This window comes from Echeneis naucrates, chromosome 20, assembly GCF_900963305.1.
Source record: "Echeneis naucrates chromosome 20, fEcheNa1.1, whole genome shotgun sequence".
In the NCBI taxonomy this organism is placed as follows: Eukaryota; Metazoa; Chordata; class Actinopteri; order Carangiformes; family Echeneidae; genus Echeneis; species Echeneis naucrates.
The window spans coordinates 17,346,803-17,362,129 of NC_042530.1; the positions used below are offsets into that span (position 1 = coordinate 17,346,803).

Sequence of the window (15,327 nt, forward strand, 5' to 3'; positions counted from 1 at the left end):
GACATCAAAGATATTAAGAGACTGGCCATTCATCAGTAAAATGGCCAGTGATGTTATTTAGATTGAATTTACTGATATATGTAGATTTGACACCCTCATAAAGTTACGTACCTGGTTATAGCAGCTGGGTTTGCACCCTCTAGTTTTCTTCTGGCAAAGTTGACCTTCTGTAAAGGATACCAGTTGATTTCCTTGGTGTTCACACTCTCTGTCCACGTGCCTCCTTTCTTCAACTGTTTTATCTCAAAGTTCTGTGTAACAGCAATGACAAACTATTATAACTATTATAACTATTATTCTACTGTTCATCTATTAAAACATGTATCAATAAAATAAATACTATAATACTAAATAAATACTAATCTTTTTTGCAAAATTCAAAATATTTTAATTATACAAAAAGCAGGTTTGAGGACTTCTCCTCTTGTCTTGTTCATCTACAGTTCACTCAGTCAGTGGAAACTTGTTGCAGGACCAAGTGGTCACCTTCCAGTCCAGTGAGGGCTCCTTGACGAACACGTCCATGGTATTGAGTAAAAGGTCTGGCTCAGCTCTGAAGGCTCGCAGGGAGTGAACCATGATGCTCTGGATCAAACCAGACTCCTTCAGAGGTTTCATTAGAGTCACAAACTGTCTGGTCAGCCGGAAAGGCATGAGCTCAGGCACTGGGAGGAACTGAGAGGAGAGACAGATGAGATTTATTCATACAGGTGATGGGTTAGGGAATCTGTGGCTCTCACACAGTTACTATTTGAACTTGGGTCCCTGTTGAAGGGAATCAGTCTTGACATGTGCCATTCACTAACGGAGACTGGTGTTAAATTGTTATTTTCTGGCCATCACACTGATCCAATCCCATAGTGCAGTGACAGCCACCTCACAGCCCACCATTTAGTTAGCGTTTATTTTGTAGTTTCAATTACATTTCTATTAGCATGGAAAGCTTTAAGTTGTTCTCCACACATCATGCTGTATGTTCCATGGTGGTGAGAGAATCCAGCTATTTTAAAATATTGGAAAAATTTTAAAACGGCCATTGTGAAAGTTAAAATAGTTTCGTCGTAACCCCATTACTGTGTTTGTGAAGGTGTGTTATAGTTAGAGCCTGAAGCCTGTGTCAATTTGGTGCTACTTGTTGGGTACAGCAGTGTGTTGGTTGATGTTTTGATGTTGATGTTTTGTGGTGACAGTGGTGAGTGCCTCATATAGGACCTGTGTTTCAAATTCAAAGTAACATTTTAAAAGAAAAGTTGTGCTTCAATTTACTAACTTGTGTGGCTGAACCAAATGCATGACCAAAGTCTATGCCAATCATGCCTCCTGTTTCTATGTTGATCATGAAGTTGGACAGATGTCGGTCTCCAATACCCAGAATCCAGTGGCTCACACAGAGCAAAGCATGAGAGGTGATGAAGTGAGTGCGCACAGAGAGGAAGGCCTCAGGGCTGTTGCACATCTTCAGAAAAGCTCTCCTGAAGAGAAAAAAAGAGCATGTTTTAGTGCACAGTTTAAAGAGCACTTCAGTCTCCATGAACTTTGTCAGATTCTTCAGTCTCTTTCCTTACTTAAAAAGGTCGCTGGGAACATGCTGCTGCACCTTCATGAAGTTGTTCACAGTATCAGCTCGCTTTGCTTTCCTGGAAACCAAAAAGGAAATACAGTCAAGGTCCCAGCTGTCGGGTGTCAAATCACTTTTTCATTACTTCAATTTGTAATAAATAATGAGGTGACTTACTTGTAAACGTGAGCATAAAGTTGGACACCCTGCACTTTTGCAGGAGCAAAGGCAGACAACCAATTATTGTAGATTTCAGCAGGCCTTAAAGAACAAACATGAACTACGTAAATTGCCACTGTTCCAAAACATACAATTCATGCTTCTTTAAAAATCTTTGACAATGTCTTCAGAAATATTGTCTTAAATGATGTCACTCACTCACTACTTTCATTTGATTTAGATCAATGAAACTCACCTTTTCTATTTTCTAATCAAATCAATTTAAAATTTCAGAAAAGGCAAGAAAAGGGAAGCAGTGGCTCATACAGTTATTCAGCTTTTTTCACAGCCTGATTACATTTAAAGTGATGCAGGAACGACCAGAGATGTATTGATGCTATACCAGCAGGAAAATAATGGGATCATATTTTAACTTTGAACTATGTTCATGTAATTGCAACATAAAAGCTTATCAGTGAAGCATATTATACTGTTAAAATGTAACATGCTTTTAGGCTTTATTAGTGTCTAGCTTATGACAGCAGGAAAGGGGGGTCATTTGAGTCTTTCCATGTCTCGATCCAAGCATGATGGTGAACTTAATTAAATACTGTAAATGAGCCACATTCCTCTTTATTCATTTCTGCTTCCTCAAATATCAGTTTTAAGATTTGACATCATAATGTAAAACATTTCACATTAGAAATACATACATATTCAATTATTATAAGGTGATAGGATTGTATTATTTTGTTAGAATAATAAACATTTCATGTGACAAACCTTTTATTTCCTGGTGTAGCAGAAATTTGCTTCCATACTAATTGATAAAATGATATCTTTTTGTATTTTGTTTATGTAAGTTTGAGAGGTTTTCAATACTAGTGAAGATGTTATCAGAAGGACATGTATGTACTGGACCTTTGAGCACTTTGCTTTTCCTTGTTCATGAACAGGAAGTCTTTCAGGGTGCAAGTATTCTCCATCCACTCAATCAGACCAATTCTGTAAAGGCAGTCAAAGTCACAATTCAATTTGTTTCCATTAACTTCCTGCAGTGTTTGAATTACATTGTGTGTGGCACTGACGCTTCTCTTACCTCACCATATATATAAAAAATAACTAAAGACTTTTAGTTATTTTATTACTTTTTATTATTGGACTATAATAATGCTGTGTTTTCTCCAACATTAATGAAAAAGGAATTTAGAACCAGCTGCCTGAGTGAACATCACTCAAATTGGTTTATACCTCTTGGTTATGGGAATGACTTGATAGGTGCGGAGCTGCAGACCTCTGTGTGTGCAGGCAGTGTCATGACTCAGCAAAATGTTCATGACAACAAAAAGTTGCTCGATGCGCTGGTCCTGCCGCAGGTCTTCTCCACCCTTCACCAGGAAGGGGTGGTCCCGCTCATCATCTCCTCGGATGATCAAACGTTTGGGACGACGAATGGAGGACATCACCTTGACCTGCAGCAGATAGATTCACATCACCATGCCGATGGAAAGAACACTATTAGACAGTTAGATCATTGTACAAGTCTGGGGTTTTAAGGAAATAATAAAAAAAACATACCCTTTCATCAAACCCTGTTATTTTTACATGATACTCTGGCAAAGGTTTTGATCGGCCATCATACTGTCCTACAGAAAGGGGGAAAAGCATTGGCATTAACAAAACTTGCGACAAATAAAAATATCTCAAGGGTTTGAACCCAAGACCTGACCTGGAATCTCCAGCTCATTGCTGAACAAGTCCGCCTTAAAGCCACTGAGCCAGGGAGAGTATTCCTTCAGGTTCCCAGGCTCTGTTTGAAATGCACGCATTGATGTTAGGAGGTCATCCACCTGCTGCACAAAGCTTTTGTCTTTCCTTTTCTCAAACAGCTTGCTGCCATTGGCTCCCAACTGTTTCTGCACCTCTTTGGCAAATTTCTGTTAAATTGCAGAAAAAGTGACCCTTTACAACTTGCAGTTTATGAAAATAAAGAAAACTGTATCTTTGGAACTGTATATATGGTCAGTTGAACTAACAAACCTGGATGAATTTCTTGCGGAACATTCCATGACCTTCTGCGTTGTGATTCCCGAGCAAAGAGTGCATCTCTTGATATGCAATGCTCATCTGCTTCTTATCAAAGTTTGGTTTTTCCAATTCATCTTTCAAACTATCCCACCAGTCCTAAGTGGACAACAGTCAGGAAAACAGTCAGTGCCAGACCAGAGAACAATGGCTGGATCAATTCAAGGTCTAAATCTGTACCTTAAAGATCATCTCGGGATTTGTGAGCTGCTGCAGCGCAGCCACAAACTTCTTCACAGCTCCTCCCTTATCCAGCATGCTTCGCAACCTGAAGACACAAATATTCACAGATTGAATGTGACCCCATTACCTCCAATGACCAACAAAGACTCATACACGTTTACACGACCTCCTTTCTATTAAAAATTACTCCCGTGTAAATATACATGTATTTGTATGCAATAGGTTCCTAATGCAAATGCACAGAAGACCGCATTGTCACTCATTCTGTTCTGTTTCACACACACAGACACAAACATCTAATTCATTTTTTTTTCACTCTAATTGTTAGTGTTTTCCTCATTCTCATGCTCTGCTAAATTAGCCTACAGTGCATTAGCCTACAGTGCTCCCGAGGGCTCATACATGGGTCCAATCTTATTTTCCTTTCATATGCATCCCTTTAGCAACATCATCTGAAAATACAGCTTTCATTTCCACTTTTATATATATATATTATATTTATACACACACGTTAATTTACAAAACAGACTATTCTATCAGAGGAATCCACCACAACTGTCTTATTAATGCCAGACAATTTATTACAATGAAACCATCCAAAATAATTTCTTCAGTGGATTCACATTTATTTTAGGATTTATTTTAAAATTCTTGAATTACTTTTCAGAACCTCTGCTGGTCCTTTGCTGTTGGTTTTCAACTTAGTCCTTGGAAAAAAGACTAAACTTTTGAGCAAGCTTTGGAACAAAATCAGAGGAGACCAGACACAATTTTATTTACATTTGATTTAGATATCATTTTCACTTATTTGGATGGTTTTCTTTTCACTGTTTCAGTTTACCTGTTCACAAATTCCTGCTGCCGATATCCAGGGGCTGAGTCCTCGAACTGGAAACTCTCACTGCTGATCATGAGGGCATAAACCAGGGCCTGAGGGTAAAACTCTGCTATCTGTCCAATACAATGCTGCACTGCCACAGCTTCTGGCTTGTTCAGCAGGGCAACCATTTGACTGATCCAGCCAATCAGCATCCAACATGGAACTGATACCATCTACCGACAGAGCACATATATTACAGGACACGACATCAAATGTTTTACCCTCATTATAGCTGGGATGCAGAATCAAGGTTCTATATTGTTCAGTAACAGATTCAACAGTCTTTAGAAACTAATACGGATTTCCATAGGACATATTGCCCACAGTCCCCAAGAGGGTTTAATGTATGTGTATGCAATAAATGGAACTGTTGGAGAGTGGGGTTACATCTCTGTACACCCAACTGGGATGTCATCCATTGGATCGCAATGAAACTGGAGACCAAGATGAAAAACTCACTAACTGAGCTGATAAATCGAGAGAAAAATCAAGACATTTTTCCATGAACTTAGTCAAAATGAGCCAGTGATGGTCATGAGATTGAATGTAGGTTTAAGGCAAAAACATTCACAATCCATGTTTTTAAAACACACTAACCTCTTTAGTCATCAAGTCCAGTGTCTCAGAGGGGTACAGCTCAATGATCTGCAGCAGACGTGGGAACCTGAGGCGAGCTTCCTCTGAGTTCATCCTCAGTGCCTTCAACATGTTCTGCACCACATGAACAGGCAGAGCCAGGAGGTCTGGAAACTGGCTTTCTGTAACAAGTCAGAGAAAGAATGGTGAAAATTCATTCAGATTTCTTTAGGATAACAGAAGACAATGCTTTTATATTAAGCTGGCCATATACACTCATGATGAGGCCATGGGGGTCAGTGCTGGACAGCAACACCAGATATTAACATCTCTGCTGTTGGAGAAGATTTGATCCTTTAGCTGTAACAAGTGTGTTTTTACCTGTGATGTTATATGAAGATGCCCAGTTGATCTTATGCATTCCTCTTCCTCACCTGTATCACTCTGCTCCTCCTCTCGCAATTTTTTGTCACAGAAGTTAGCCAGGGCCATGTAGGTCTCTGTGATGCTACTACTGTCCACACAGTCCTCAGCATAAGACTGAAGCTCTTCATCGGCTTTCTTGGTAGCATCATGCAGCAGCTTCAGGGCCTTTAACTGCAGCTCTACCTCTAATCTCTGCAAATCAAATCAAATCAGATTTATTTGTATAGCGCCAAATCATAACAAAGTTACATCAAGGCACTTTACATATAGAGCAGGTCTAGACCAAACTCTTTATAAAATTATTTAAAGAGACCCAACAGATCCCCCGATGAGCAAGCACTTGGTGAAAGTGGCAAAGAATAACTTCCTTTAAGAGGCAGAAAGTGAGTGAGCGAGAGGGAGGGAGAGAGAGAGAGAGAAGCTCAGTCCTTCCCCCAGCAGCCTAGGCCTACAGTACAAACAGTCTTTAGTTACCTGCTGCTATTTTGGATTCTAGATACACCTTCATAACCAACAAACAACCAAAATACTGCAGTCTAGTGTCAAAATAAGACTAGTACCGTTGGGTCTTGAGTGGGCCAAGGAGCTCCAGAGAGCCTCACAACTTTTTCTGCTTTCTCAGGTTCAATCGTTTCCAAGACTGAGGGGCTTCTGCTGACAGCTGTGGCCAGGATGTCGAAAGATAAACCCTGGAGAACCTTTTGAGACCTGAATTTTTTAGCTGGGGCATTGTCACAGTCAGCTTGAAGGTCCTCTACAGAGAGCAAAGTGGCAACAGGACCAGATGAAGCAGGTTTATATCCATACATGTTACTACTGTGTATGCAGTGGAACTTTAAAATTCTCTTCCACTGTATTTGATTTTTGCAAAATACTCAACAAACTCAACAAAATACAGCAGTGCTTGTTACCACAGCTCCAACAAATAATCACTCACGACTGATTCATGTCAGACTTTCAATTAAAGTGGTCATTGAATCTAGGGCTGTAAAGTGAAGCAAATGCTGAAGATCCTTAAACATAGATTCTGTATAATGACCATCAGTAGGCAACTGGATGAAAGCACTAGATGTAAGTCAGGTTGAACTCAAGTCTGTGTGAAAATGTCCGCCCTTCTCACTTGACTTATTAGCTCAGTAAACGTTTTCCTATGAGTTTATGGTCTCACGCTTGAGTTTCGACTCTTCAATACAACATGATATTCATTTGTTGAAGTATGGTTCTATTTGAGGGAAAATAGACCATAAATCAGGGGATATGTTAGGGGGTGTAGACCCAGTGTGACTGACAGACTGTACTACACATAGCAACATGTCTGACGTGTATGCCCTGTTAGTCATGTCTATTAAGGCATGCACAAGTTATTTCCTCCCCTTACCCAAGAGTGGGATAATCTTCAGCATGGCACTGATCTGCTCCACTGGACCCATGGCCTGGTTACGTTTGTGGCTGTAGCGGCTAAAACTGTGGACCCACTGCATCAGCCACTCTCTGTTCGTTTTGGCCTGTCTGTGAAGGTCCTTCAGCAGCTTGGTAGCGACAGGAAAGTTATTCTGTGACAGGATTATTAGACCAAGATCAGTTTATGGTTACAATGGGGCAACATAAAAAGTGGTTCTTCCATAGTTTATTACAGTAAAAAAAAAACAAAACACTTCTTTCCTTACCTGCTTCTGTGCGCTATCAGCCATGTGCAGCTTCATGTGGAATTTGCAGCCATTCACTAGCGTGTCAATGTCACATGCTGGGTCATCTGGAGCATCCACCTCCATGCTGTCACTGGGAGTGTGACCTCTAAGCTTTTCCCTGATCTTGTCTAAGAAGAAGCATCTAAACAGTAGCCATCAAATTTGAGAGCTTGTCACTCCTTTATAATTTCAAAGCTTTGTGAGCAAAAAAAAAAAAAAAAAAAATCAGATCTACATACCGAGATGTAATGATATCATCCCATATGTTTATTGGATCCACTCTAGCATCAGGATACCGCTCAGTCCACAATCTGATGAGACGCTTCAAGGCATTCACAGACACTAATGAATGAAATACAAAAATAAAATATACAAATATACTTTCCAAATATAAATCAAAGACAGTTCCAACAATAGTTATTCTGCATTCTTGGAACCCCCCCCCCCAAAAAAAAGAAAAAAAAAAAGAAAAAAGAAAAAAAAAAACAGAGGAACACTCTTTATGATGACTTTCACTCATCATTTTGTTATAGGACATCGACACAAACCCTCTCCTTCAATGAAATTCAGGAAGTCCTGGATCTCAGTTAAGGCCTGCACTGACTGCAAGATAGTGAGCCGACTTTGAGTAAGCAGCGTATCCACACTGGAGTAATTCTGTAGGAAGAAGACTGAGTGTCAACTAAAAATAAGTTTGTGTACATTCTATATTCAAAATCACCACATATATTTATAAAAATTAATTTGTCTATAAAATGGTTTAATAATGATCTTTGTTCCATCAGGTGAAAGGCCGAAAGAACATATCAGCAGACCTCGATAAAGAGCTGCATAGCATAGTTGGTGTAGTGTCTGGCACGGTCATAGTCCTCCTGCAGGATGTAGAGCAGGCTGAGCTCCTGGCTGTAGTGACTCTCCAGGAGCTTTTTGCGCTCCTCCACCCTCATAGCCTTGTCAATGAAGCTGAGAAGAGCTTGGTCAGTCTCACCCAGCTGCAGCTGTTTCAACATGCTGCGAATCATGTGCTGCAGATACATTTCCTGGCAAAGAGGGAGGAACGCTATAATATTAGTAATCAACCATTTATTTTCATGTGAAAATACAGCAGAATAGTGGTATCCTGAGCAGAACTCTAGGAGTTGCTAAAAGATCCAGGTAGAATCTGAGCCAGTTTTCTATTTCCCCATGTGCCAGTTCCTAGGTTGGTTAGATGGTTTTGGTCTGTGGCGCTGGTAATTAGTGCGACAGCTAGTGGCAGTGATGATTGTTTCGAGAATCTTTAGTGTAATGTGCTGCATGTTCAGTACTAAAGCAGCATTACATCACTAACCTGGAAGGACATCCATAAGTAACAGAGGGCTGAGATTACATCATGTGGGTTTCAATTACAACGATGCAGTTTAAGTTGGAACTCAATCTCAGAGGACAACACCCATCCTGCTGCATGGCTGTTACCTGGTGGAGAGGCTCTGACCACATCCTGTCAAGGTTGGGTGGAGAGTTTTCATCTAGGTAGACAGTTGAGCAGTACTGAAGAGACTTCCACTCAGTCAGGTGACTGTAGGCCTCCATTGCTGCTATATCCCAGAAGTCCTTCTCTGAGTCAGTGGGCTCACCATCACTCCAATGCTCAGTGTTCAGGGCCTGACAGTGAGCAAGTTTAGAATAGATTCAGTTTTTGGATTACTGCAATCACTTCACAAGTACAACCACCATCTTCTACTGATTACCTCATTGTAAAGTTTCACAGCTTCTGCAAAATCATTGTTGGCCTCAGCTTGAAGAGCAGTGCAAGTGATGGACTTGGTGCCGATTTTACCACCAAAGATGCCACGCACAACATCATAATCCTCCACAGATCTGTAGAGCCTACAGAACAGAAGAAGCAGAGAGCTCACGCCTATTACACAAACTCCAATCACAATTTCATCAAAGAATCTACACAATATGCTGCTGAGCATAGTTACTTGGTGTGAGGGTCAAACATGGAGCTGACGGTAGAACTAGCACTGTACCTTGCAAGGTGGATCCATTTGTTGGTATCTGGGAGGATTTCTCTGCATCCTCGTGAGCGTTTGGCAAGAGGTTCTTCGTAAGCGCTGGCATGCAGCAAGCTCTCCTCCAGCAGCAGGATGCCTGATGGCTGCTGGAGACTTGCCAGGGAAGTGGAGCTGACTGCTGCTGGATCCAGATGCTGCAGCTCCATATTCTGGTAGCAAATATCCTAACAAAGCGACAAGCAAAGATCAACTTTTAGAAGCAAGCTGTAAAAGTAATTTCCATCTGCATGACAATATTTCTTTTGTAATTGTTACATTGTGGTGAAAAGCTGGATTCACTACAAGAATGGTAAATATGGCATTGAATGCAAAAATTACTTAAATTGGCCAAAGCAACAGAGACCAGAGGAGTTCACTTAAATTTGGGTCAAAACCTAAAGCAAATCTGGACCTGTGATGACAGAATCCTGACTTTATGTTTAGCTCCCTCTTTCTGATATGCAGAATTGGTCACAGCGTGTTTTCGTATGAGGCCTAGTTTTGGGTTCCCCCTGTCTGCCATGTTAAACTTAGCCATTACATGTTAATACAAACTAAACAAGCAATGGAGCTGTTTTAAATTAAGAGTGTTCTAGAATTCCAGTGAACCTTTTTTTGATGTACATGGATTGCTATTATTCTTACACCATCAATGACTGCCACAGCAATTTAACAGTAACTGTTGTGGCAGAGGGTCATACCTGCACACATGCTATAAAAGGAGGAAAACATAGGGTACTCTTGTTCAGAAAACCATTCATGATGCACAGCAGCTCTTTTTTTACTCCTCCACTCTCCCCTGGTTTGTGTTTTTCCACATCTTGGAGTATACCACCAAACAGGGAGCTGAACAGGTGTCTGGCTAAAATTGGGTCTCTCTGCAGGAAGCATACATAGAGGAAAACATAAATCATAATAGGTTTCAAACCTGAGCAGAAGGGACACAGATGGCAGAATTTTACCTGGGCAAGTGCCTGCAGGGGGGCGATGAGACTGCTGTATGGAATCTGAATGTCTGGAAAGTCTCCCACTCTGTAGTTACGATAAAGAGTCACCTGAGCCTCTTTACGCAGCCTTTGATTTGCTTTCTCTTCCTGTGGGAAACCAAACCGACTAAGCACTGGACTACACTCCTGACACTTTTTTCTGACAACATTCAACATTTGAAAACTGCATTGCACTAAGGATCAATGTGACTTTGTGTGGTGGTTGTTTGGTACCTTCTTCTGCCTCTGATTTTGGACCTCTTTTTTTGCATAATTCAAGCTGACTTTCTCCTGATCTTTGAGGAATCTGCGTCTCAGTCTCAGGATGTTGTTACGCTGCTCATTTTCTGCTGTTGATGAATTGACATGAAATATGTTAAAATTACATTTGCACCATATGGAAAAATGTATATTGCAATTATCTTGGCAGGTATTACAATTTCAGTTGTGATGATCATAAAAATAGCGAGCCAGTTATAATTGGTTATAAATTTGAGTAATTGCTCTCACCATATGGCGTGTGTGTGTGTTTCTCTGAGACCAACCTCTTGTGCGACTGTCCACCTCGTCATTTGGTGCAGTGAGGCGCCTCAGGCCAAATTCTTCCCCTACAGGTCTTCTGGTTGCAGTTTGCCTGTCTGCTTTGTTATCAAACACCAATAATGATGACAGAGACTCAGTGTCAAATGTGTACTCTGAAAGTGTATCCACACTGCTGTCTGTCAGCCAGTTATAAGCTGCACGTCGACCTGTGGGACAAGACAACAAGATTTTGTATAAAAAACATGTAATTTCATGTGTTAAATAAGAATAATAAGAAACATCCATCTGAGGTAACTCATTCTCTTTGGTTACTGCTCTGATGTGTTGGATTTGGTACCTGCTGTTTGGGTTTGGCTGAACTCCAGGGTGGTCTGAGTTGCCCTGACCTTCCCCTTCATGGCTCCGGACTGAGACACTGACATGCTGTCTGGGCCCTGTGATCTTTGGGTCTCAACAAACATCGGAGTCATGACAGTGCTCCTGGAGCGCCAGTTCGAATCAATCATGTAGTCCTGCATTAAAAAAAAAAAAAAAAAAAAAAAAAAAAACTTGTTTGCATACAAACAGCATACCCACAGTAGACCATTTTGATGCGAGAGAAATACACATGCTGACAACCACTGACCTGGAAGGTGCACTCTGAGAGTGGGTACTCAAACATGTTCCGCCTGAAGTCAGGACTCTTGCTGGTCATTTCCAGGAGCAGGTTAGTCACCAAGCCTAAGAAAGACCTTTCTATGTGACAGGAGTACAGGGAACGAAGCACCATCAACATTCGCTCAAGAGGTGCAGTGGGAAGGCGTTTCTCCTGACTCCAGAAGTTATGAACGTACAGCCTAAAAACAAAGAGGACCTGAAATATACCTTACTTAATTGGGATAACACTGGGTTGGATTACAGCCAAAATAAAGAGAAAGTATGAAACTGAAATTAAAGTGAAACCCAGTATATACTCACTGAAGGCCCTGGTTTTCTTCACACAGCCCCTGGAGTAGTGTATCTTTAGCTGCATTCAGAACCTCCACTGATGTGCTGTCTTCCATGCTCTCTGCATCACTGGATCAATAATAATACTGTGCATCAATAAATATAGACTCAAAGCAAAGAGGACAATGCTGTCCAGTATGAGAAATGTTCTTATGAGTAATTGCAAAACCATTTTGTTGGTGAATTAACATTGTTTACAAATTTTTACTACAAGCACTAAATGTGCACCACAAGTGCTAACATTCTGTAGTCACCTAATAACTCAAATCAGACAATGTTGCACTACCACATTATAGCAGAAATAATGTAATTAAGACCAAACGCTGAATGTGATTCTCAGTTTGAGAACAGAAGCCACAGATTCACCTGTAATTGTCCATGATCCACATAAGGATATCATACATGCGCTCTCTGCACACTGGTGAAGCGTGGGAGACGAAACTTCTCACAGCTTCCAGCAGCTCCTGAAGCTGAACTGGAGTCAGGAGGCCAATAATCTTGTGGACAATATCTAGACACACTCTCTGTCGTGCTTCGTCCCTGAGAAGAGTGACAGGCAGAAGCATTATTGTCCCAGAGTAAAAAAAAAAATAAAATAAAAAATAAATAAATAAATAAAAAAACTATATATTTTTCCCCCCTTTCTATATATATATATATATATATATATATATATATATATATATATATATGTATAAAATATAATATAATATAATATATATATTTGTATTTGTGCACAACTGACTGCAGAATTGGGTGGCATGATGAAGCAGTGGCCTAAAGAGTACATTACACAACGGTGAGTGTAGAATGGTTTTTTTGTCTCTATATGTTCGTCCTGGGATAGACTTGCAACTTGGACCAGGACCTCGCTCAGTATCAGTTGGGAATGCCTTCAGCCCACTGTGACTCTGATGGATAAGCACTATAGATAATAACCCTAAGCCTGCACAATGAAGAGGAGTGTTACTTGAGAAATGCAGGCAAATCACTGTTTTCTGTTCAAAACTCTCCACTTTACTTTCACTGAGTAGGAAAACAAAATGAGAGCATGTTCACAGTTCAAACAAGGTGAAAACTTGCTTTGGCCCATACTATTTGAAACAAAACATATGAGCATTTTCCTGCCAGGACCACACATATCAAATAAAATGTGTTGGAAATGTAGGTTTCCTGAATCCAGAGAGACTAAGAACCTGTCAGGTATGTAGGAGAACGATCTGAGGACATACCTATGGGCCATCATCTCAATGAAGCCTGCGGTCTTCAGCCGCAGAAAGATGTCTGGGATGAGCTCAGCTCGGCTCAGCACACACTCCACACCGTGAGTCTTTAACATGCCGTGCAGCTTTGGCAGGAGGAAGAACACATAGTTGACGAACCTGAAAATAAAAAAGAAAGCACAGCTGTATTTACCTTGGTAGGCAACTCAACTACACTGGACAGTCAGAAAGCTGATTTATTTTTAAGCTTCTGCTTTACTGATATTCATTTCTGTGACAAAGATTATTTAGAGCAAAGGTAAAACATAAATAAACTCACTGATCCATGAATGCAGGAAAGTGCTTTGACACTTTGTTCAAGCAAATAATGAACTTGTCATCCTTGTCTATCCTCAGATTATTTATTTTACTGGCTGCAAGTTTCAGAAGTTCTTTGTGGTGCTGAAAAAAAGTTACAGGTGACATTCATGGAATGAATGTGATGAAAAATGGGAAATGTAAATTTTTTACAAAAAGCACTTGAAGCAAATAGGCATCATCATGCAAAGATACCCATAACATCATGACCACCTGTTCAATACTGTGTAAGTCTGCTTTTAACATCAAAACAGCCCTGAGCCTGGAGGCCTGGACTCTTCTAGAGTCCTGTAGCTGAACTGTGGGATCTGTATGAAGATTGAAATGCCATTGTAAGTGGGAGATAGGTGGAGACAGGCGATGCGACTTCACTCAAATACTCAATTACATGAGGCATCCTAAGCAGGGAGACAGTTGGCTAGGATGATTCCCAGCAGCTGTTGTCCAACCGACTCACTCTCCTTCGAGGATATCAACATACATATTTGGACAGGGAAGACAGATGTTTGAAAGAGAGGCCATCTATTTAAAACTGGCAAAAACCATCCCTCAACAGGAGGAGGTGGTCTGTGGCACCACCTATCTCCCACTTGCAATGCCATCCTTTCACCTGTACCCAATAGATTTAAAAGCTTAGCCTCCAAAAACAATCTTTATGGCATCTGCTGATTTTAGCATTCATTTCTTTCGAGTAAAGGTGCTTGGCGCACACGCACACGCACAGACACACACACACAATCAGTCATAAACATGAGTACACACATTGTCTGTTTGACTCATATTCTTTAGCATGAGGCCGATGACTTCAGCAGCAGCTGCGTAGACATCTTTGTACCTTACAAAGGACAAGTTCCTGGTGAGAGCCTGGATGTAACTGAAAAACGCAGAAATTATGTAAGATCCTTTGTGGGACAGAATGCCAGCTACAAGACAGATGTGCACACATGTGGAAGTTGAAATATCTAAGTACTTTACCATTCATACTGAATTCCACACGAGGCATTGTAAGCGGGGAGATTGTTGGCCAGAATGATTCCCAGGAGCTGGAGTCCAACAGAGTTGTCTTTGCTGTTTGGATTAGTGCCACAAAATCGCTCGTATATCAAACTGCAAAGAGACAAAGCGATCACGTCATAACTCATCAGCATCGTTTTCTAGCTTGCCTTTTTGTTGTATAGAATATTAAAATTGAAGCGAGAATATGCTTCTGTTGTTTCTGAAGATTCAACCATCAGTCAAAACAAGACCTCCTTCAATTTTATTCTAAATGATTTACCCAGGTTTTTCAGGTTCTGAAAAGTCATGACATTTTAGAAGAATTTATTTTCACCCCTGGATCACAGTCTGTACACCTCACAACAGGTATGTAAATTACATTGTAACGGCTTGAAAAACAGTAAATCATCGCTTTAATAATGATAAAGTTGTTTCAGCCCGTTATGTCGATACTGACTTGATTTATGTCATAGTTCTCTTAATTGTTCAGAACTTTTGAGCAGGCTTTTCCTTGGCGACAGATCATGGATCCACATAGCATGAAAGTCAACCAGGAAATATATTGTGTAGCAAGTTGCTTGCAGAGACACCACATTGTTATTTCAGGAGTTTAAATGAAATTAAGTGAAGCAGGACCAACC

General features: G+C 40.6%; 1 protein-coding gene across 4 annotated transcripts in view; it reads right to left on the reverse strand.

Moving 5' to 3' along the window:
• Positions 1–15,327, reverse strand: part of prkdc (protein kinase, DNA-activated, catalytic subunit) — a 48,001-nt gene that overhangs the window by 8,428 nt on the left and 24,246 nt on the right. For 3 of the 4 annotated variants that reach the window (XM_029528724.1, XM_029528725.1, XM_029528723.1), the window contains 35 exons: positions 14,666–14,797; positions 14,453–14,564; positions 13,653–13,774; positions 13,343–13,492; positions 12,477–12,650; positions 12,081–12,179; positions 11,749–11,959; positions 11,461–11,635; positions 11,126–11,329; positions 10,815–10,930; positions 10,557–10,688; positions 10,296–10,472; positions 9,571–9,779; positions 9,286–9,424; positions 9,011–9,199; positions 8,371–8,595; positions 8,104–8,212; positions 7,795–7,897; positions 7,535–7,697; positions 7,246–7,420; positions 6,428–6,621; positions 5,876–6,059; positions 5,463–5,623; positions 4,827–5,038; positions 3,983–4,070; positions 3,758–3,901; positions 3,447–3,654; positions 3,296–3,363; positions 2,969–3,189; positions 2,639–2,722; positions 1,736–1,819; positions 1,566–1,637; positions 1,271–1,472; positions 487–675; positions 112–251 (listed from right to left, as the gene is read on the reverse strand). In XM_029528724.1, coding sequence (XP_029384584.1) covers positions 112–251; positions 487–675; positions 1,271–1,472; positions 1,566–1,637; positions 1,736–1,819; positions 2,639–2,722; positions 2,969–3,189; positions 3,296–3,363; positions 3,447–3,654; positions 3,758–3,901; positions 3,983–4,070; positions 4,827–5,038; positions 5,463–5,623; positions 5,876–6,059; positions 6,428–6,621; positions 7,246–7,420; positions 7,535–7,697; positions 7,795–7,897; positions 8,104–8,212; positions 8,371–8,595; positions 9,011–9,199; positions 9,286–9,424; positions 9,571–9,779; positions 10,296–10,472; positions 10,557–10,688; positions 10,815–10,930; positions 11,126–11,329; positions 11,461–11,635; positions 11,749–11,959; positions 12,081–12,179; positions 12,477–12,650; positions 13,343–13,492; positions 13,653–13,774; positions 14,453–14,564; positions 14,666–14,797 — 5,367 coding nt within the window. Of the gene's footprint in view, positions 1–111; positions 252–486; positions 676–1,270; positions 1,473–1,565; positions 1,638–1,735; positions 1,820–2,638; positions 2,723–2,968; positions 3,190–3,295; positions 3,364–3,446; positions 3,655–3,757; positions 3,902–3,982; positions 4,071–4,826; positions 5,039–5,462; positions 5,624–5,875; positions 6,060–6,427; positions 6,622–7,245; positions 7,421–7,534; positions 7,698–7,794; positions 7,898–8,103; positions 8,213–8,370; positions 8,596–9,010; positions 9,200–9,285; positions 9,425–9,570; positions 9,780–10,295; positions 10,473–10,556; positions 10,689–10,814; positions 10,931–11,125; positions 11,330–11,460; positions 11,636–11,748; positions 11,960–12,080; positions 12,180–12,476; positions 12,651–13,342; positions 13,493–13,652; positions 13,775–14,452; positions 14,565–14,665; positions 14,798–15,327 lie in introns of those variants that run through there. The other variant, XR_003842276.1, reaches the window with a different exon arrangement.